Raw genomic sequence first — 24214 nt, forward strand, 5'->3', positions numbered from 1 at the left:
AGGGAAATGATGAGCTTATCTTGGTGTCATTTGTTAGTAAAATTAGATTGTAATGGTCTTAAGGTATCCCCAGCATTCTGAGAATAAAGGTAAGTTAGGCATCATCTTTGGGGTAAAATCTTTTCTACCTGCCAGCTCCTTAGAAGGCATTAGGGTTTATTCACTCTTTTAAATCACTGATGTCCAGTCCAGAAAGCTCAACCATTTCTAATCTACCCTTGATTGTCTGGGTGATGACAGAGTCTCTTCTATTTCATTAAGAGAACAAGAAACTTGCACATCTAGATCATCAGCATTCTCTGGCATGAAGAAAAGTCATTGTTCAAATTAATATTTATGTACCTGATAGTTTGAAAGCTCCAATTCAGATCGAATATGATGTTTAAGGAACTTCAACATCTGGACCAATGAGTGGGCACAGGCTCACAGATCCACCCAACTACCCAATTGTGGGATTCACACCCTTTCCTACTGTTGTGTCAGTATGCAGACCTACAGAAGACTCACTGCTTTGAAAGGAAAATATGAGGTGCTAGATTTGTATTTGGCAAGTAGGTTGGACCCTTAATGAGCTAAAATCCATCTCACATTTGCTGCTTGTTTCAGCTATAACACATGCACCATTTTTATCATTTGTCTTTTAATCTCTAGGCTATAAATTATTGTGAGCAGCCAGCTAGAGTGTCATGGAACAAGCACAATGAATCCTTGAGGACTATGCAGCATAGGGAACTGGGGCCCGGAAAGGTTAGGAGATTTGCCCAATACCACAAAGCAATCTGATGGCAGAGCCGATCCACAAAAGTCTCTTGACTTCCAGCCCCTAAAACATTCTCTAACACCCAAGACTGCTGCCTGAATCGTGTTTCCATTTTCCATCCTTCCTCTAGGCTACCATTCGCCTGAGTTATTAAATATATATTGAATATTTTCTATGGGCCAGGTCCTGTGTTAGTGCAGAAGATAGGCAACTCAGCAAGACTGAACCTGTGCCCTTGATGAACTCCCAGTCTAGGAAGGAGACAACAGACTTTCATTTCACCAACAGTGAGTCATGTGAAGGAACATGGTCTGAGGTCTTCTTAGACACACACAATCCTCAGCTAGAACAGGAAGAAAGGAAGAGAGAAAGACCCTTGTCAAAGGATTTCAAAAGGGCATTACATATTTATCATCAGTAGGAAGGTACATTGCACAGAGTTGGCGCTCTGTAAACATCACCTCTTCTTATTCCTGGGCTTTGTGTCATCATATGCCTGACATACTGACATGGACCAGATCACCTCTGCCTGCTGCTTTTTCCAAGCCATCTTCCAGACACCAGACCTTTCCCTGGATATGACTATGGACAAGACAGCCTCTGGAGAGCTGAGACCACAAATTCAGCTTTTAAAAAATGTATTTCTTGTAGACAAGAGACACTGCTCTTTATCTAAAAGGTGACTCCACTGTCGGGAAGGGGTCAGTTACTGCCATGTGGTATCAATTCAGGCACCAAGGGGACTTCCAAATAACCTCTGGCAGATGCTACAAATGGCAGGGCTCTCTCAGAATTATCAGTGCCCTACAATGATGCAGGTCTGTCCTCAGGGCGGTAGTCCCCGATTCTTAACAGTCAGAGTTCCATCCTTTCCTCTTCAGCTACAAACCCTGCCTCTCCAAGCTTCAGTGTGTGAGAATCTGCTATAATGAAATCACAAGTGTTACCCACAGTACTGATATTACACATTGTTACTGAGTCCTTCCTCTATATGTCACAAACTTGATGATAAACTGTGCAACGACCCAAGATGGTAGGTAATATGAACGCATAGTACCTTATAGTGGCTTCTGCTCTGCACATGCAGAAGCACCAGATGCAGAACCTGCAAGGGGTGGGAGCTCCCTATTGCATGATGAGAGAGAAGGTCACAGTGCTTCCTGCAGCTACCTGGGTGTGGAAGTGAGCTCCCGGATATGAAACTGTATTGAGCCTCTTCTCTGATAAATGCCACTTTTGTCTGCTGTACTTTCTGGATGGGGAGGAAAGAGTACTCCTTTGGATCCATGCCTGCAGGGCCCTTGGCTGTGCTCCTTGGCAGGGCCTTTCCTTATCTTCTCATCTCCTGCCTCTAGGCAGCTCACACTGTGTTCTAAGCCTTGCACACAAGGGGTTGAGTGAGGGAATCCTGGGTGGAAGGAAAACTCAAGTACAGAACTTGAGCAAAGGAACTGGATTTGGGGAGGCCACATGACCAGTTGCTATTTTTAAACCATACTGTTGCTAAGAGGAGACATCTAGTAAGCCCTGAACCAAAGTACAAAAAAAAAAAAAAAAAAAAAGACTCCATTTTAATTAAGAGCTTTCAAAAGGGCAGCTGCAACAGTAAAGAAAGGTTATGAAGTGAAAAGTAGGGAAAGAAAAAAAAAAGAGGAGAGAGGCTTGAAATATGTGTTTCTCTATGGATCCCAAAGGACAAATTTTTTCTTTAAAAATAAGATTTTTTTTGGTACATATACATATGTAGTCTCTCAGCTCAACTCTTTTAAAATATCAAATGGAAATAAAACTTGCTAAGGAGAGGGCAGACAGAGTGATAAATTTAACATAACAAAATCTGAACAGGTGAGAGTGATATATGTCTAGGTATCTCCAATGGAAACTTAAGTATCATAAAAAAAAATTAGCCTCTATGAGCTTAGAACAGTGAAATGAAATTCAGAGACATGCAGAGAGGCAAGAAGGAGGAATGTCAGATGGGATTTCTGGTGAGACAAAAAGAAATTAGATTTTCAAATATAAAAGCAAAGTTTCCAAGACAAGTTTGCAACCTAGATGTTCTTTCCCCCAATGAATTCTACATGGTAAGTTACAGTCACAAAACAGCAGTGTTATTTGAAATATATTTCCTGCATGGGAAAAAAATTAATCTATAACAGCATGGAAGGATGCCAACTTGAATCAACATATCTTTAAGGAATTATCCATTTTGGAGAATCTTATATAAAGCACTTTACCCAGAAGAAATGAAAGGAATAATACATTGGAAATGTATTTTTAAAATGAGATCTGCTATAACTTGTAGGTTTTTAAATGTAATGTTTGAGTTGCTTCAGAAATAACTAGTCAGTCTCACAGTATTACACCATAACCCTGAGGCCCAAGTACCTTCCCTGTCCTGTATAGCACAGCAATACACAAATGACATGTGGTAGACACTCAACAAATACTTGGGATTGAGAGAATGAAGAGCAGCTGTCATTGCTTCAGGAGAGCACCTTACACATAAATGTGTAGAGAGGCCAGGTCAGGGGCAGTGTAAAGAAAACAGATCGCTAGTCCAGAGAGAGGCTTGATCCTGTCCTGGTGCTGAGCAACACGGTGAGCGCAGGCTGGCTAGGAGTCTTCCATTACCTGCACCCATGTCTGGTTCAACTCCACAGAATCCCCAGAATTGGCTTAATTGGACAGCCATGTCTTCTGCAGTCCCAAGCACTTCTAGTATGCGTTGTGAGCCTTCGGTGGCGACCACATGACCTGCAGCAAATTTATCCTTGGGCAAGACCAGCTTTGATATGGAAGCAATTTCTCCTTACTTCCTTTGGATAAAAAACATTTTATTATCCAACTTGTTAGAGATCAGGGAGAACAGCTTTTGAGTGTTAACTATCCCAAGTTCTGGTTGCCTGAAGTTAAGTAGCTCTTCTTCTTGGCATCATGATGGGCTCAAGGTTATATCAGGACTCTGACATTCCTTAAATGTGCACAGAAGTAGCAAATTTAGTCTGTGGAAGAATTAATCACATGAACCTACACAGTAGAAATGTATGTTAGCATTAAGTATGTAGCTATTCACATGTGATTTCAATTTTGACCATGATCCAGAAGGTGAGAACTTGTCTTCACGTTTTAGAGAGGAGGAAATTGATGAGGTCAAAGAGCTGGTAAATACTAGGATGAAGTAATGAAGCTATTTAGAACTGGATAGAGGTGGTGAACAGTAGTACAGAGGATATTCCTCTGTGCTACTACATAGTTCACCTTAAAAGGGTTAATTTTGCTGAGTTTCACCTCAAATAAAAAAATTGAGCAAATAATTTGAGTTCGGATCTTTTTTACCTACTTAAAATCTATGCTTAGGGAAAGGATACCAGAATATAAGAAATAATAACAGGGATAGAAAGCTGCACAAATCAGAGGACAAACATTGACTTGTGTCAGGCATTGGACAAAGTTATGTATGTAAAATGTTTACATTTCACTGCCACTTCCTGGGAGCCCTCAGGGGACACACCATGTGTTCGACGAGTGTTAGTGAGGACTATTCAGGGTGCTATATCAGAGCCAAATGGGGAAGGAGGAAGAAGTTCTGACTTAAGGGAAGGGAAACTGAATCATGGAAGACTTCAATAAAAAGTCACCTGCTGAGTGCATAGTGGGGACTGGAGGGACAGGCATTGCCTCAACATTTAGGAATGTGCCAGGCACTATTCTAGGCACGGGAAATTCCAAAAAGTGTAAGTCATAGCTCTGATGGAATTCAAAATAAAGAAAGAAGATATTTTAAAAAGAAAGAAAGAAAGATCAAGCTAAACTTTGTCCGTAATGTATGTATTCATACAAGGAACATGAAAATTTAGAAGATATGAGATCTGGAGGAGAGAAGATGCATTCAAAACTTTCTGTTTGGTTCACATGAGCATTTAGAGAGGACTGGGTTCAAATGAGGGCACTATAAATACAGGAAGATCAGAGGTAGAATCAAGAGGACGAGTGGTTGTGGCTTGGGTTTTCCAATGGCTATGAGATTAATGGCATTAATTCAAGTCTAGGGTATGTCTAGCTTATATTAGGTGCAATAAGTATTACTTGTTATTATTTCTATGTTGAGTGTCAGTATTTTAATGTCAGTATCTTAAATCATTAAAGTGACTTGACTTTTCATCTTTTGAGATAGTACATCTGGATCCTTCTCACCACTGGAGAAGAGGAAAGGAAACCAAAGCAGCAGGTCTGAATAATGAAAGCAGGACTTTGTGTTCTCTCTTAATGCAAAAATACTCTCAAAATATGTAGTAAAAATAAAGAAAGAAACAAATGAATGAGTATAAGAATAGCTGCTGACTCTCACAAATTGATCTACAAAACAACTGGAGAAATATCTGCTTTCAAGGAAGAACACATTTGAAGAAGCAGGTAATGCACCTTGATGCAAGAAGCTGAATCAAGGAAAGAAGGCTGACTAATGGATATTCATTAAACAAAGAAGAAACAAAATATTTGATCTCCCTGTTATCTCATAACAATTTTTCTTCAACCTGATAGCTCTGTAATTAGAATCAAAGTCCTTATGCTGCTACTTTATTTTACAAGTGGGTTTTGTCTTTCTACAATTGCAAAGGCTTTCTGCCAGGACCCCTGCAACGTGGGGTGTTAAGGACTCCTGCTTTTCAGTATGAAACCAAGACAAGACATTGCCAATTTCCTTGTGCTTCATATATGCAGAAGCCTTCCTCCTTTCAGATTGGTCTCCCTAGACAGGTAAGAATAACAGAAAACAATGTACAACCTGGACAAATTAAGAAACAACACTTTTAGTTATTACAGTTGTCTCCGGAAACCTAAGGGGATTGGTTCCAGTACCCCTGCAGATACCAAAATCCAAGGATACTCAACTCCCTCGTAAAAAATACCCTAGAATTTGTACAGAGCTCATGCATATCTCTCTGAATCATCTCTGGATTACTTATAATACCAAATATGATGCAAATTCTATGTAAATAGTAGTTACACTCTATTGTTTAGGGGAAAATGACAAGGGAAAAAGTCTATACATTTAGAATAGACGCAATTTGGGGATAACCTGTGTCTGGCTGGCTGTAGTATGCATTTCCTGTCTAATTAGTCTATATACTGGAGTGTACTGTGCTTCTGCTATAATATAGTTTATGTATATTATTGAAAAATCTGATGTTTTACAGAATTAAATTAAGATATCAGAGCTTTTGGCAAAAATTGATTTGGAACAGTCCACACAAAACCTATGGAACTTCAAAAAACAAACAAAAACAGTAATTGATATCCTGGAGAGGTAATCCAGTTACCTAGGCAGGTGGCTGTGTTGAGTTTGTGACTAACCCAGCAGATATTAATAATAGTAGTAGGGAGAAAGCCCAGCACACTTTCATAAGAGCAAGCCTGACAGACACTGAGGAGGGCACGGGAAGGAACAGTCCCTGCCACCTGAGTGGAGAGCTATGCAGAGCAGAGCTACAGCTGCACCTGTCTAGGGCGTGGCTTGAGGGAGATGAAGTTGTGATTTCTCTTTCACACATACACACACACTCTCTCTCTGTCTCTTTCTCTCTCTCTCTGGCTCTCTTTCTCTTCTCTCTCTTTCACCCCTCCTCCCCATACAAGTGCACATACTACATGAGCTCAGCTGAAAACTGTTTCTTGTCTTGCTCAAGACATAAATCTATTCCAATTGTTCTTCTCCCTTGGCTTAGGAAAATATAAACCAACATAAGTTTTGCCTTCCAAAAACACCTTGCACCTTTTTACCATTCATTTAGGAGGAGCTCAGATACCTCACAGAGCATGTAGTATTATTTCATGTGCTCAGAGTGACTGGTCTGAGCAGGTTGAATGCCCTCAGGGAGGCCACCTGCTCTACTTGAGCACAGGCAGGGCTAAATCCTGGGGTGGAGGTTGGGCCATGCCTGGGCTTTCCCCATCCCATAACCCAGGCAACTACATATTAAAGAAATAATTCCCAGAAAAAAGAGATGCCCCCAGATTCAAATCAACAGAGAGGCAAATACTTACATATAATATGTTGGATAGAGTCCTTCAAAATACCAGCAATGTTTTTTGGCCTCTGTGCACTAGAAACAGAAGCAAGAGAAACTTTGTCAGTGGTGAGTAACTTGCATATTGTTGAGAAGATCTCAAACACACAAGGAAGGAGGAGAATATAGCTTAAAAGCATGAAAATCTGGAGTGATCAATCAGGGCAGGCCAAAAGTTAAAGAGAGACCCACCCTTGTTTCTCATGACTATTCATTTAAATTTTTAAAAAAGGAAGGAAAACAGGGTAAGCATTTGTTTTCCTATTATTTATCTGGCTTTCCACATTTCTAAATACTGTGACTATTTCGGTAGAAAGGTAAATTTTGTTGTTGTTTTGTGGTGCTGGTAATTGAACCCAGGGCCTCAGATGCTAGCAAGCACTCTACTAAGCTATACCTCCAGTCCCATTTTTAAAAAGTTACATGGTATGATTCTTCAGATTAGTAAAGAATGCATGAAATAAAGTATTACAAAGATTTTTATCCCCCTCTCATTTTTTTAATTTGAAAGACATCTCCCACTATTTTAATATTTCTAGATCTTTATATTTCACAATATCCCAAATGCCTTATTTAAACTATTCACCCCACAGTTGGGATTTATATCTTCCAGATGGTGTAAGTCAGGATTCATGGGCAGCCCGCATGAGGCCCACCCTAGGCCCTCTCTCAGTTGCAGGAAGAGCAAGGTGGGGGAGGGAACAATGGGCTTTCCTAATAAGTCCAACTCCTGACATTATAGAGATGGGTTTCTAAACAAAAAGGTAGGGCAGCTGAATATGCACAAGCCTTGGAGTAGGAGACCAGATGTCACCCTAGTGGCTCACACCCACCTCCAATGATTAAGAACAAGCCAATGTCACCAACTGCTCAGGGAGATCTCAAATCAGAAATGCTTTGACCTCCCTGAATAAACCTTTTCTAAGATGGCTCCACGTATGGCATCTATTTTATACTGTACAACTTCTACCTTTAAGATCCAGTCTCTTGGCCCCTAGGTATAAATAAAACTTCCAGAATACTGCAGAGCAACACTACCAATAGCACAGAGAAAACAAAGGCACAGAGAAAACAGGCACAGAGAAAACCAAGCTTTCTTTGGGCAAGGCAGGGGCCCAAGGTAGGCAGGCAGCCGGTCCATCCCTTTGGCCTTTCTCCAGCCCCACTAGGTGTGTAAGGATGCCCTCCTGCTACGACCTGACTGACAGATATAACGAAGTTAGAAACAGACCCCAAATCTATAGCAGCACACCAAGGGAGAGGTGTGTGCAAACGTTATGGGTTATGCTAGCTAAATTAGGTGAGTTTTGAAAATAGCATTGAAACACTAGGCTTTCTGGAATGTGCTTTAAGACACTCAGAAGCATACTCAAGCAGTCCAGAGTGACCCAGTTTTTATTAATGGAAAATGAGTTTAATTTAGCTGAGGTGAGCTCCTGTCCAGTTCAAGAAATGAAGTTTAGACAGCCGAAGAAATCAATTTATTTTGGCAGGGAAGAGCAATTTCAGGTCTCTGCCCCCAAATTACAATTCATTTCACCAGAGTCTTCTGTGATAAACTGGGAGATGGGGTGTTTCTTCCATGTGTCACTTTAAATGGGTCTACTTTATTTTCCATCAGAAGCAAACTTTCTTGGAACTTGATGCTCAAGCTTGCCATAGTCAGGAAACAGGTTCTCCTAATGGCTGCTGGCCCCAAAGGTCAGGGAACATCAGAACTCTAGTTGAAATCCTCCCTTCCTGTAGCGCTGGCTGCTCCTGTGGAAAGCTCAGCAGAGACTCAGTCCACAGGCCAAAGAACAAGGGTCAGTGGTGCCAAAACCTATGTAGAGAAATAAAGACTCCTGCCTCCAGCGTTGCCTGCTTTGGAATTTCCCTTTCAAGAGTTCCCTAATCTAAAGTGGTCACTAATTTGATTGACCAGCCCCAGGTCCCCCTGTTCTTCAGATGCCAAAAACGTAGAACTGATGTACTGAACTTTAGAAAGGATTTTTTCTTTCAAAGTACTTTTGCATTTCTGAATTTACATTTTCTCTAGATGTGTGAATGTTAGGAATACCATGTCACAAATTTAAACCCTTAGTGAGTGTCCTGCTCAGAAAAGGGTGGGTATTTTGCTCAAAGTTTTTTTTTTATATAATAATGAAATAAACACCCCTTTGGCATTGTTTCTCCTGGCCTAACCAACATTACCCTGAGAAGCCTATTTTGTTTGGCTCCAGCTTCCTAGCACTGTTCTAAGACTACAAGATAGCAGAAAGACAGGCACAGGAAGACATTCAGAACTTATGGTACTCCCAGCTCTGTCGTTGGTAGGTTAAGAAATTTAAGGAAAGTACATTCTTCCAGCCTCCACCTTTTTGACCTTCAGCTGCACTTCTGGTGTGTGTGTGTAGAGTGTGTATTTGAATTTATGTATGTGGGTGTTCAATAAATGCACTGAACTGTTATATATATGCAGCACAACTCCTAGGTATTCTCAGACATGGCTATTGGTAAAGACATTTACAAAAATGTCAGGAAAACTATTGATGTATTTCTCTTTAATTGCTTATGATCCTTCTTCACAAATATGAAATACCAAATGCACAGGATTACTTATTGTGGCATTATTTCTAATGTCAAAATCCTAGGAATGAGGCAAATGCCTGTTCAGAGAAGGCTGAATAATAAACGACAGCTCACTCACATTCCAGAGTACTATGAAGCCCAAAAGAATGCAGTTCTCAGAGACCCCAGATATTTCCAAGATATTTCCAAGTGAATCCACATTATGCAAAAGGGTGCACACCTTGTGCAATCCTCTATGAAAAAGGAAAATGGTACATTTGGCTTTTTACAGAAAAAAATATCAGGGAGTGAACAATAAAAACTAATGAACATGCTTACTCTGGAGTCTGAGTGGGGTGGAAGGAGGGATGAGATTTCTCTGAGGATGTATTTTATATAGTTTGACTTTTGGATTGAGTATTTTTCACCTTAAAACAAAAAGTAAAGTTGAAAGGATTAAAAAAACAGTCTTGAGGGCAGGAGGTGTTGCTCAGTGATGGAATACATGCTTAGCATGCACAAAGCCCTGGGTTTGATCCCTAGCACCCCCAAATAAATACATAAAACAATAAAACCCACTGTTCTGAGACTGAAAACACTTACTAAGGGCTATCGTGACATGTATGCACATATCACTTCTTAGCCAGAAGCAACCAAGTAGCACAGACACTGTAAATTTAGTGCTCACAAGAAAATCACACACACTCTATTCCTGGGACCCTCCCTTGTGAGGGCATCATTTCTATTCCACTCTTCCTCATACCTCCCAAAATTTCTTTCTGGCTTTTTTTTTTTTTGGAGGGCGGGTGCTGAGGATTGAATCCAGGGCCTTGTACAGGTAAGGCAAGCACTCTACCAACTGAGCTATGTCCCCAGCCCTCTTTCTGGCACTTTTGCTGGGATATTCTGTAACTTCACTGGTGCCTACTCGTTGCTCATTCTCATTCACAGTTATTTGTTGATGACTTTTTCTTACCTAAGTATAAACCCCACATCATCCCTTTTTAAAAGCCACTTTTAAGAAAATGGATGATTGTTGGGCTAGGGATGTGGCTCAGTGGTAGAGTGTCTGCCCAGCATGCATGAAGTTCTTCCTGGGTTTGTTTGATCCCCAATACCACAGACAAATAAAAAGAAAATGGATAGCTACATTTCCTAAAGCAGAAAACACCTTTTCTACTGAGCTACCTAGCATTAAAATACAGCTTGCTTTTGTCGCTACTGAAAATAGTGTAAGCTTTTGAAATTTGCTAATATATAGGAAATATCTTCACTGGTTTGGTAGCTGAATTTTTGCAACAGATTTCTTCTAAGGAGTGGTAAGATTATAATTAGGTGTACATATAATATCGCACTAAAGTTAATATGTGGCATTATTCCACTTGACAGTTAAGTAATATGAAGACCACAAATTTATAAAGTCTCATTAATTAGTTGAAATTTCAATTAATTAATGAGGCTGGATGAGGCCTCAGAAGTCTGGATTATTTGTATCGTTGAGCCTTTCCTTTAATAAATGCTTGCCAACTGAATACTAGATGTCAGCCAGTCTGCAGAATGATGCAAGAGAACACACCCTTGTGGTTAGAATGCAGAGTAGTTTCTTAGGGACAGGAGGTAGAGAGGGAAATTCCTACAGAAAACAACACAGGGTTGAGGAGCAGATAACATTAACTTGAAGTTCACTGAGAAGGACCGCTTCACCTACCAGGTCCAAATCTAGGATAAGCTCCAGTATGCAGGCCAAAGCCAGCCAGCGGGAACTGTGGAGCTGTGGTCTAAAGGGAAGTTTGTGAAGAATGAGGAAGGGGGGTTTCCTGAGCATTCCCAAACACTAGTGGACTCTCAGAGGTGGCTTCCAACAGCACGCAGGGTGCGTGGACTGGGGAAAGTGAAAAGGAAGGTACTGTGTTCAGTATTACTGCAAGAAGCACCCAGGTAGAGGGACAAAGAAGAACCCACAGAGGAACATGAACCAAAGAACTAGACAAATAGATTCTGGTTCTCACTGACACTTACCAACCACATTGCCTTTTAGTCTGTGTCTGAAATTCCTTATTTCTAAAAAAGAATATACTTTTCCCTGCTTAATCTCTCAAATCCCTTTATGAAGAAAATGAAATTAAATATATCATATTGAGACCTACCTAGTTCAATGAATGCCACAGCCAGATAGCATCTCTGTCCTTAAATGTGTATCTTAAAGCAAGCTTTCTTATTTGTCTGGGATAAATGATAATGAATCCAAGGCTTGTTTTATTATAATCATTTATCCCCTAAGCAAAAACCAATGCTTTCAAAATTCTTGAGGACAAAGATTCTAAATATGGAATACATTATATTTATGCAAGATTTGGTTTCCAAAATCTCCTAAAAAGAAAAAATCCCTCTTAAAAAAAAAAAAAGTCAATTTTAGGGGTTCTTACCCACTCCTAAATTCTACCTGTTTTGCAAGATACCACCATGGTTCCCTAAAGACTGACAATCTACCAAAACAGAACATAAATCTTTAATATCTGTCAGAAGAGGCCAGCTGTTATCTTGCATCCTCAGTAGTCAGGACATTGTACTAAGTTCTGGGCAAACACAGGCCCTCCATGAACTTATTGTGTAATATTTCTTTCATAAGTACAACAGAAACAACAAATCTCTTCTTTAAGAGATCATAAAGAGTAGTAATATACAATGTATAGACTATTAACAAAGTATCCAGGATCATGAGAAAATGCTAACATCAGGAACAACTCAACTGAGGGAATCTATGATTTCAACTGGAAAGGTCTGTAATACATCTGTACTCAAAAAAGAATTCAAGGATCAGGATACCTACAGAGATAGTTAAGCTATCCTAAAAATAGTTATCCATATTTAGTCAGGATCCAAATAAGACCAGAAGAACAAATCCTTGCTAATCTCCAAGAGTAATCCTCAATTGACACAAACTCTTCCACATCTACCTGTACAGAATATGGGAGGACCCAGGACACAATTTCCAAATTAAATAATAAACACTTTTTTCAATCCCAAGTTAAAGGAATAGTTGTACCACACTAAGACATGGTTGAATTTGTGAGAATTTGAAGCTGTGACTTTGGGACACCCAGAAATAAATAGCAGGGTCTAAGAGATTCAGATCAATGTGAATTTTGTTTAAATTCTACCTTTCCCCTTTGTTCAATGTAGAAGTCAAGGTGAGATCTTCAGGTGAATTGCAGACAAACTAGCAAACTAGTGATTCACTAACAGAAATAGCCCCCCCACACACACACCTGAAAGAATAGGCCTTTATTTTACTTATCATGTCCATAGTTTTAGCCAAACAGTCTGTCCTGAGCCAGTAAGTTCCTGATTTGCTTTGAAATGGTGGGACAGCCCAGCAGGATCAGCCCCAGGAGTCTGTCTTTGTCAAAGGTGAGAGGCCCCTGCTAAGCCATAGTGCTGCTTTCACATTCATCAAAAGCTGAACTTGACACACAGGCAATGAGATCCTGGCTGTTCACAGTTCCAACCCAATTAGAGTGGGCACTTTACACTCTGTAGAGACTGAGAACAAAGGAAGCCTCTTGGATGCTGGCCGCTCTGGTACTCAGGACCTGAGACAGAGGCAGAGGGCAGCTGTGAGAGGCCCATTCAAGTCAGGACAGGAATTTATGCAGAGGATGACATACCCCTTGAGGGTAATTATCTAAAGGTCTCTGAATTTCAATTAATAAATAGGAATGATCATACTTTAAATTCCCATGCTGGAATTTTCATCAATTCCCTATGTGCTAATTACTTAATCCCTGGGTTTATGAAAAGAAATACCTCTTGATTATTTTTTTTACAGATAAGAGTATGAGGCTTCTCACAAGCATCACTTATTAAAGGAAAGAACACAGAGAAACTTTTAACATCCTCCACTTATAGAAGAAAACACATCAGCAATTCAGATACTGCCACAAGTAATGATCAGAGTTCTGGTACTGCCTACTTTTGAAGATTCTGTGGAAATTTTTTAGTGTAAGACATAAATTAGTCCCAGCCACATATCCCTGGGAAAATTCTGTGAACTCTCATGACTTACTCTGAATAAATTTTCTTTGATTTTTCTGCTTCAGTTTTTAAGTAGGGGAGCAGGTTTTTTCAAGGTCTCCAACTCAAGCAGGTAAAAATCTCATTCCCAAATAATAAAAATTAAGACACAGTATTCATTAATAATCAAATAAGTATAAATCATAATGTGGTTTTATTTTTATTTTTTAATTTTATTAAGCATCCACTGTTGACAAAGGTATGAGGCAAAAGCCATATCACATAATACTACTGGAAAAATAAATGTAATGTCTCAGGAGGAAGATTTTTCAACACGTATCAAAAAAAATCCAGAAATATATATAATTTCAGTGAGGTTATGACATTTACCCACAGAAACAGTATTAATAATTGAATAAGCATTACTAAAAAAATTTAAAACTAGAAATAACCAAAAATAAAAATTTGAAATTTATATTTTAAGATATAAAATTTCAAATTACACTTAAAGTTTAATTTTGGTTAACAAAATATTACAATCAAAAGATGTATTAGTCAGCATTTGAAATAGAGATACTAATATATGCTAAAATGAAAATAAACTGCCTTTAAAAGCCAGTAAAACAGTATACCTAGAATTAGGGATTTTTGTTATAAATTGTAGGAGGAAGAAATTAAAATAGGTAAGTACCAAAATACTGATAGTTAATTATCTTTTCAGTTATAGTAGAGATGATTTCTTTCCATTGTAGATTTAAGTAGTCTTCAAATTTTCTGTATAGAACTCATAGAATTTTATTTTAAATCTCAAATAAATTTTACTTTAAAAAGCAGACCACCTAGTATCCAAGATGGAAATGGAAAGTTGATATAAAGAGATATTTAGCATACAGAAATATAAGTGGTTACAAACAAAAAGAATATTATCCAACTAGGGATTAAGTAAAAAGTAACAGAGGAGTAAGAAAAGAAAAGAAATAAAGAAAGATAAGAAAAAATTCAAAATGTCTGGGGATGTGATTCCCTGGTTCTCCCCGCCCCCACTGCACCAAAATGCATGTTTAATTTCACTGATGCAATAATACACACACACACACACACACACACACACACACACACACATATTAATATGAAAAAGAATGTAATCGTTTAAGCTAAATTTATAGGGAAAATTATGTAAAAATATCTCTTAGTTTAAGCCTTAAATTCTTCTAACAATAGCTAGAAATTGTTGTGGCCAAAGCAAGGGGAATATAAGAGTCTTAGATTAATGCAAAAGGTGAGTTCCACCGGAAAACCCCATAAACACTCAGACATTCAGAAGTCTTACTCATTCTCATGTAGCATAACAGGTCTGAAAACCATGACATCTTTTTAAACAATTATCCATTTAAAGTATAATTCATGAGATAGGTGACTTCAAGCTCAGTTTACTGAGGCTTAATTTATATACTATAAAAGTCATTCATTTTCAAAGTACAGTTTGGTAAACTTTATGAAATGTATACAGTCATACTTTCATCACCCCAATCCAGTCTTAGAATATTTCCTTTTCCCCAAACAGTTCCCTCATGCCATTCTGTAGTGAACTCCATCTGCTATTCCAAACCATGGCAGTACTTTCCTGCTTTCTATCTTTATAGTTGTGCCTTTTCTACAAGGTTCAATTAAATGAAATTATGCAAGTTATAGTCTTTTATGTCTGCATTCAATCCATCTATCCTGTTGCACATATCAGCACTTCTTTGCAGTATTCCATTGAATGGATATACTACATGTTTATTTATCCACTCACCAGCTGATAGACATATGGGTTGTTTCTATGTTTTGATTATTGTGAATAATCCTGATTAAACACTGCATGCATGTCCCAAACTGCCAGCCCTCATGATAACTCCTCACATAACTTTTCCTTCCTTCCTTCCTTCCTTCCTTCCTTCCTTCCTTCCTTCCTTCCTTCCTTCCTTCCTTCCTTCCTTCCTCCCCCCTCTCCCTCTCCCTCTCCCTCTCCCTCTCCCTCTCCCTCTCCCTCTCCCTTTCCTTTCCTTCTTTCTCTTTTTTGTTTCTAAGGCAGGGTTTGGCTATGTTGTCCACGCTGGCCTTCAATTCCTGTGCTCAAGTGATCTTCCTGCCTTAGCCTCCAGAGTAGTTGAGATTATAGGCACACACCATTGCACCTGGCTTGCATTTGTTGTTGTTGTTATTATTGTTTTGTGGTTCTTGTTTTGGTACTGGGGATTGACTTCAGGGGAGCTTTACCACTGATCTACATCCCTAGCCCTTTCTATTTTATTTTTTATTTTGTGGCAGGATCTTGTTAAGGTATGTAGGCTAGCCTCAAACTTGTGATCCTCCTGCTTCAGCCTTACAAGCAGCTGGGATAACAGCTGTGCACCACCATGCCCAGCTCACATATAACTTTTTGAGAAACTGTCAAAGATTTCCAAAGCAGCTACACTACTTTATATTCCCAACAACAACAAAAAAGGCTCTGGTTTCTCCATAACCTTGCCAATACTTTTCATCTGTCTCTTAGAAAATAACCATTTGGTACTACATTAGTATCTCATAGTAGTTTTTTTTAAATTTATTTATCCTAATTTGTTATATAGGACAGCAGAATGCATTTGAATTCATAGTACACATACAGAGAACAATTTTCCATGTCTGGATGTACACAAAGTAGAGTCATACCATTTGTGTCTTCATACATGTACTTAGGATAATGATGTCCATCTCATTCCACTGTCTTTCCTACCCCCCTGCCCACTTCCATCCCCTCCTATCTAAAGTTTCCCCCCATGCTACCCTCTACCCCATCCCCATATGGATCAGCATCTTCACATCAGAGAAAACATTTGGCATCCATCCATTCACCTACAAAAGCCACAATTTAATTCTCTTTTATTGCTGAATAATATTCCATCATGTATATATACCATAGTTTTTTTATTCATTCATCTACTGAAGGGCATCTAGGTTAATTCCACAATTTAGCTATTGTGAATTGTGCTACTCTAAACATTGATGTGGCTGTGCTATTAAAGTATGCTGATTTTAAGTTTTTTGCTTATAAACCAAGGAGTGGCACAGCTGGGTCAAATGGTGGTTCCAGTAGAAGTTTTTCAAGGAAACTCCATACTGCTTTCCAGATTGGCTGCACCAATTTGCAGTCCCACCAGCAATGTATGAGTGCACTTTTCCCCCCACATTCTCACCAACACTTATTGTTGTTTGTATTCTTAAAAGCTGCCATTCTGACTGAAGTGAGATGAAATCTTAGAGTAGTTTTGATTTGCATTTTCTGATTGCTAAAGATGTTGAACATTTTTTCATATATTTGTTGATCGATTGTATATCATCTCTAAGAAGTGTCTGTTCAGTTCTCTGGCCCATTTATTGATCGGATTTTTTGGTGTTAAGATTTTTGAGTGCTTTACATATCCTACAGATTAGTGCTCTATCTGATGTGTGTGTAGTAAAAATTGGCTCCCATTCTATAGGCTTTATTCACCCCACTGATTGTTTCTTTTGCCAAGAAGAAGTTTTTTAGTTTGAATTCATCTCATTTATTGATTCTTGATTTTATTTCTTGCACTACAGGCGTCTTATTAAGGAAGTTGGGGCCTAATCCCACATAATGGAGATTTACGCCTACTTTTTCTTCTATTAGACACAGGTCTCTGGTTTAATTCCTAGGTCTTTGATCCACTTTGAGTTGAGTTTTGTGCATGGTGAGAGATAGGGGCTAATTTCATTTTGCACATATGGATTTCCAGTTTTCCCAGCACCATTTGTTGAAGAAGCTATCTTTTCTTCAAAGTGAGTTTTGGGCACCTTTGTCTAATATGAGATGGCTGTATTGATGTGGGTTAGTCTCTATGTCCTCTATTCTGTACCATTGGTCTACAAATCTGTTTTGGTGCCAATGCCATGCTGTTTTTGTTACTATTGCTCTGAAGTATAGTTTAAAATCTGGTATAGTGGTGCCACCTGCTTCACTCTTCTTGTCTAAGGATTGCTTTGACTATTCTGGGTCTCCTATTTTCCAGATGAATTTCATGTCATAGTAGTTTTAAACTGTCATTTCCCCAATGCCTAATGATGAAGAGCATCTTTTCATGCTAATTCAATTAGAAGGTAAAAACAATAGCTGTCATATATGTGGAATGCTTATTATCTACAATTGCTTTTCATACAAAATCTCACTTAAAAGCATAACCCCTCTGAGTTAGGAGGCATATCCATTTACAAATAGTCAAACAAAGCTCTCACAGATATGAATTAACTTACAAAGATAGCACAAGAAACAAGTGGAAGGTTGGGATTTGACTTAAGGTCTGCTGGTCTACAATGTCTACATATTTTCTCTGATGGTGGAGAGATGTCACTAAAATCCAAATTCCTGTCCTTTGGAATGTCCATCATATCTTACACAAGAAAATGGCCCAAGATTTATTGTAGGCATTATTTTAGTAGCTAAAAGAAAACTAAAATGACAACTGAATTCCTATGAAAGACCCTATTACTGTATTACTGTACCTCTGAAATAAGTTTTATAACTTACTAGAAACACCATCTTTCATCATTCCTCACCTCAGCGTAAAATAAGGCACAAAGCTCTGGTCAGTTTTGCTAAGGAGGCTGTGCTCAGAATGGCTAACATATCACAAATAAATCACAAAGGAATGGAGCCCAAAGTTCATCCAGGAGATGACCCATGAAAAAAAATATCTTGTAAGCTCAGAAAAGAGTTTTTAGCTGCTAAAAATATTTAGAGGTACGACTTTGGAACACAGAACAATGTGAAATGATATGTGGGCTTCAGCCAAAAAGGTTTATGTGACAAATTTTCCAAATGCCACAAAACAGCATTCATTCAAAAATTGATGACTGGGAGATTTAATGAGAATGGTCTGAAAGCAGTGATAACAGATGGAAATAGCAGTGCTACTGTTATTTGCTGGCAACTAATGAATATAATCAACCTTAATTATGGGCCCTATTCCAACAAAAGCACTGAACAGAGCCCAAACCTTTGGATGCTCTTCCCAAGGGCCTAATCCAGAAAACCCACCCTTTTAAATGTAATCACAAAGAATGTAAGAGCTGGGGTACAGAAAAGTCTCCAGGTCTGCTCTGCAACCATCTGACCTGTAATTGGGGCACCTGCTTTGAATGATATCATAGGAGGTGGCTGAAAACAGTGAAACGCTGGTTGTTTCCAATGACTGTACCCCCAGAATGGGACAACTGAAATACACCCTCTTCTCCAGTTGGGCCAAAATCTCTGCCAGTAAATTCAAAACTTAATAATCAAGACTAAGGAATAAATATCAACTTTTCACCCTTTTTGGACAGAAATGCCTTAAAAAATTAAGTATTATAGGCAGGAACAAAATGTCAAAAAAAGTGGATAAGAATTTTCTAACAGGTTTTGTATCTCCCTCCCACTTGGATTACATTTTAGAAGGAGTGCATGTTAGATTCTTCGATGACATAAATTCCCAAATGTCTACATTCTCACTTAAAGATGTACTAGAAATTGAAAAAAGTTGAGATGTGACTAAAACATGCTTTCAGGCTGAATCCATGTTGGTGTCACCCACATTTTAAAGGCAATATGACTTCTTGGCCCAACACCTGCTTCTGTGCTTGAGTGGCCTTGGTCAGGTCACCAGATGCCATCTAGCTGGGTTCTTCTACAAAAAGGAGAGGACATATTCCTATCTTGTCTTGAAGTTTAAATGAAATAAGGCATACAAAGTGCCTTGCACATGTACAACTACTATATGCATCTTCTGGCAAGTTGTCATATCCAGTACTGTGAGGGCTTACTCTTGAGAACCATAGTCACAAAAAACTCAACCAAAGATGCAGTTCAAATTCAATGATGTCTCTATGGATAGTGGGAACACAGAACCTATGAACTCAAACATAGTGAATTAGAACAAACTAAAAGTTTACAACTAGACCTGGTTTGATAGGACCCCCTGAGTCAGGCCTCCCGCCTGGGATTCTATACTAAAGTCAAAAAGCTATTTCCAAGGGTCTAGAAGACTGTTTTCTCTTTTGAATAGATTTACTTTTAAAAGTTAAGGGGCTAATTTTCATAGACAAATTTTGGGGTGAAAACAGAAAGGCAGTTCTGTGTTGTCCTGATACACTATTATAAAAAAGTATATTTACTTGATTCTTATCTGGGGAATTAGACTCCCAGTGTACGTTTGAAACCACAGCTAGTACCTAAACCCTATATATACTATGAAGTTCCTATATATACATATCTATGATAAATTTTAATTTATAAATTAGGCATGATAATAATAATAAAATATAACATAACAATAATTGTGATAAGAGTTATATGAATGTACTTTCTCTCTTGCTCTCTCAAAATACCTTACTATATTTTTTTTGTACTTTAAGGCTGTGGCTGACCATATGTAACTAAACTGTGGAAAGTGGAACTGAGGATAACTGGATGGCTGAACTCAGATGTTGCACATGTATAAGCTAAAATTTTGAGGGCTAAGAACATTAAGTGTCAGTTCTGTCTCAATCCTGAACACCATCAACTTGATCATTTTCTGTTTAACACCAGCTCACAAGAATGATTACTTGTGGGAGACCAACCTTGCACAAGACTGAGTCACACTCCCCGGCTGGGTGCTGAGGTGCTCAGTCGCAGAAATATGGCAGAGCTTTCCCCACCCTTCTTGGGTTCGAGGGTCGGTGTCTCGTGTGGGTATGTCTTGCTACAGCCCCATGAGTGAAGCTATGCTCACCTGTTCCTTTGTAATATGACCCCTTGCCCTGTTTAGGACAGAATCTTCCATGGAAGTGCCTTGTGTGTGTCCCCTTCTCTTACTGTGCTCTTGGGTGTGGCCAACCCAGGTGTCAGTCAACCTGCTGACAGTGGACATCATGAAGATAGACTCAGCCCCCTGAAACCTGACCCCTTGCCTCATCTGAATAGCTTCTCCTCAATAAAAGGGGTCAGTGTGTGTGTGTGTGTGTGTGTGTGTGTGCACTCTCTCTCTCTCTTTCTCCCTGCAGACCCTTAAGGTCAGAAGAGCAGTCACAATGACCCCAAAGAAAAGGTCTTTGTGTCTCTTGTGTGGTTATTTTGCGCAGCCCAGTCAGCCCAGTTCAATTGGAGTAACCCCTGGGCAATTACTAAAGCTGGTTCAATCAACTACCTCCAGGACAAACAGAGAGGCTTATTTATCTGCACCTTCTACATACGTGTTCCCATGGGGCAGCACCCAAGGGGACAAGGCAGAATACAACATCCCTCTCAGGAAGGTCACCACTGTCTACCCCTCAGGTAGTTTTACCTCAGGAAGGTCCCATCCAAGGATCTCCAGAGAGCTGTCCCTTACAATACTCTGATTTATAATTTCCCATAACACAAAAGAAAACTCCTCGAGTCAGCTTTAGGGATCAGGATTATTGATTATGTGTTGTTTACCTTGGGCTTCTAGCTACAAAAGAGGAAGTGGTAGCATTGTGAGGTAAGATATTAGGGAAGCTTCCGGACTCAGTCTCAGGCCTGGAAATTCCCAACTCTCAGCTTCTGCAGAAATCCTCTTACTGTCCACCCAAAGAAATTCCCTTAAAGGGAGAATGGAAAAGAGGAGTTAGATATAGAATAAACAAAAACAGGATTATATGTTTGCTATGTGGATGCATCAAAGGGGGCTCATTTTAGTCCTTAAATCCCACCTGGCCTTCTATTCTCAGTTATCAATGTGGAGATGATGATCATTTATTATGCAAATTAATTCAAATGCCTTAGACCACAATCAACTACAAACCTAGATCATACTATTTTAAAATCTCACACCTCATTTTAACACTGCTCACCCAGAAACCTCAGCCCCCATCCCAGAGCTCCCAGGATCCAAGGCCATACCCTAACCTGGGCCTGTGTCTCTAGCTCAGATGCCTCTCTCAGGTCAAGCACCTCCAGTCCCTTCTCTGGCCCTGCAAAGTCCCAGACTATTTCCTGGGGCTTCAATATACCAGTGCATCCCCATTCCAAATCCATGGCACCCTATCTCAATACCACCTAACTGCTATTTAATTTAAATATGAATTTGTTCCTAAACATGAATCTATCAATGAGGACTTTGATGCCACCTCCCTTCCCCTAGAGAGCCAGACCCTCTCATTCTATACCCCTCTACTTCTTCTTTGGTAGCTTTACACAATTACAATGATTTCCAGTTTGATGATGTGAGAGGTGGTGGAACTCTTAAGAGATGGGAGGTAATTAAGTTACTGGATTATCACCCTTGAAAGAGGTGGAGACAGTTCTTACAGGACCTGGTTAGTTCCTGAGAGGAGAGGCTGTCATAAAAAGAACAAGCATTGCCCTTGACTCCCTCTTGCTTCCTGTCTTACTCTACGGTCCCTTCTGCATACAGCAATGTTGCTTTCTGCAACATTTCATCATGCTGTGAAACAGCCAGAGAGGATCTTATCAAAGGCCAAAGAGATGGAACTGCCTGACTGATCATCCCCCAAAACCATGAGCTAAATAAACTTCTTTTGTTCATAAAGTATCCAGCCTCAGGTCCTTTGTTACAATAAAAGAAAATTGACTAATACAGGTAATTTCTACTCACTTCCTCTCATTCTCATAAACAAGAAAAACGGGCATACCATGTGCTCAAAAATTAAAGGAAATATATACCCAAAACATGCTGGACACATGATCTGAGGGACTTTCTTACCCACCCCTGACTTACAGCGACATTCAGTATATTTCATGGGTTCAGCTCATGATTATTTCTGATTATTTCTAGTTTCCTCTGACCCTCATTTTTTTCCTTTTTGTCTTACTGGTGTGTGGGTTGGTGGTAGGGAGGTGAATGAAAATATAACAGGAAGGAAGATGGTAGAAATCAGTTCTAAAAGCAAAACAACTCATTTAAGTCCTGTAAATAAGCAATGGCTTTTCTGCCTTGAACAACTCATTTATGGAATAATATCAAACAGACATTTTATGACTGTCTCCCATCTCTGTCAGCTACCAGTTCTAATAGCTACCTTTGCGTTATTCTTGTTAAAAGGTATATTGGAAATTATTTCATGTGCTCCCCTCCCTCCTTAGGAGAATAGGAGATGGAGAAAAGATAACGTACTACCAAAGTAAAGAAATAGCAAATGTAAGCAGCTGATAAAAATTTCTACAAACACATACAACCCGATAGATATTGTCTGATTTTCTAGTTCAAATACCTAGATTCTGTTGATAAATTCCACTGTCAAAAGACAATCATCTGTTGCTTCATTTCTCATATAATTTTGTAAATTCTTCAGTTTTGGACAGTGCATAGCCTGGTGATAGCACCTATGACTCGGGCCAACTCTCACTGTGTCAGCTGTAAGCAGCTGTGTCAGGAAGTTGGGGCTGCTAAAAGCCTCACTCTGATTCAAAGGAAACTCAAAGATATTATCTCAGCATCTGTAATTCAGAGTCCCAATCTCTGTATCTTCCCAGAACTGGGTTTTTACTTTTGAGCTGACTGTAGGATTTGCCCAGTTCTGATCCCATTCTGGCTGGGCCCACACATTTCTCTAGCTATAGCCTTCTTGCAAGTGTCCTTCTAATGAAAGAATACCAGAATAAGATGCTGCACAGCATTAGAAGGGTCTCTCTCCTGAGCCAGGGAGACATTTGTCTAGCTGCTGCATAGAATCTTGACCAGGTGTAAGAAAATCTTCCCACAGGAACCTGATACCAGACATCTCCAATGCTGAAAGCCTCTGCCACCCAGTGCTCTTGATTTCAGGGAACAGAACACCACCTTCACACTGGCCAAATGCCATCCCCAGTTCCCCTTCTTCCACTCCATCCATGTGACCATCAAGCCCTGTCTCTCCCCAGCACTTTCCTATCTTGTCATCAAAACCACTCCCATCCTTGCTGATAACAGGGGCCAAGAGGTAAGCTTGCTGATGGGAGAAAAAGGAGATACAGGTAAAGACTAAGGGAGAAGGGAGAGCTAAGCCAATCCCAGAATCACTCCAGCATCCTAGACAATGCCCATGACCTCTAGTACCTGGTGTCCTGTCTGGGTGGTGGTTGACCCCAAGCCCACCCCCTAACTTCTCATAGGATGCTACAAAGCATAGGGGGCTATGTAGGGCTCTGTCAAAGACCCCAGGAAGAATCTACCATAACACAACATCTCCCAGCTATGAAATCTCCAGGGGTTCCCCATTAATTATGGCTTCCCATCTGCTAAGGTCACAAAACCCTTTCTTCTTTTTTAAAAAACCATTTTATTTTATTTTTTGACACATAATATTACAAGGTACAATTTAATGTCTTATCCATATTTTATATTGTGTAATGGTGAACTTAGGGCAGGTAGTTAACAAATCCATCACTTTAATCATTTATGATTTCCTTATGGTGAGTACATTCCATATTTTCTGAGATACATAACACATTAATGTTAACAACAGTCACCATTCGATGCCCTCAAATACCCAATCTTATTCCTCCTATCTGACTGTAATACTGGACCATTGACCAAACTCTCTCATTTTCTTATTGGGGCTCCATTATACAAACAAAGGAGGCTGTGACCAACTTCAGAGAATCTGGGGTGCTCTTAGCTTTCTCTTAGAACCCTGATGCCTCACTGAGAGGCAAATTCCAGACTCATTGGCAGGGTTATGATGGCCTAGTTGTACACCCACTCCACTGAGTACTTCCTGTCTCTGTCTCTTCTCCACCTCTCTCCCTACCCCGACCACCTCTACCCACCTGTCCCATAAAGTCTGGTTCCATCCATCTCTA

The 24214-nt window shown here is 39.5% G+C and overlaps 1 protein-coding gene across 1 annotated transcript in view; it reads right to left on the reverse strand.

Annotated features, from left to right (window-relative positions):
- Vopp1 (VOPP1 WW domain binding protein) overlaps positions 1-24214 on the reverse strand; it is a 96989-nt gene that overhangs the window by 39920 nt on the left and 32855 nt on the right. The window contains exon 2 of the mRNA XM_026412219.2: positions 6809-6867. Within this exon, the coding sequence (XP_026268004.2) occupies positions 6809-6867 (59 nt within the window). The remainder of the gene's footprint in view (positions 1-6808; positions 6868-24214) is intronic.

The sequence above is a fragment of the Urocitellus parryii genome, chromosome 3 (assembly GCF_045843805.1).
Source record: "Urocitellus parryii isolate mUroPar1 chromosome 3, mUroPar1.hap1, whole genome shotgun sequence".
NCBI lineage: Eukaryota > Metazoa > Chordata > Mammalia > Rodentia > Sciuridae > Urocitellus > Urocitellus parryii.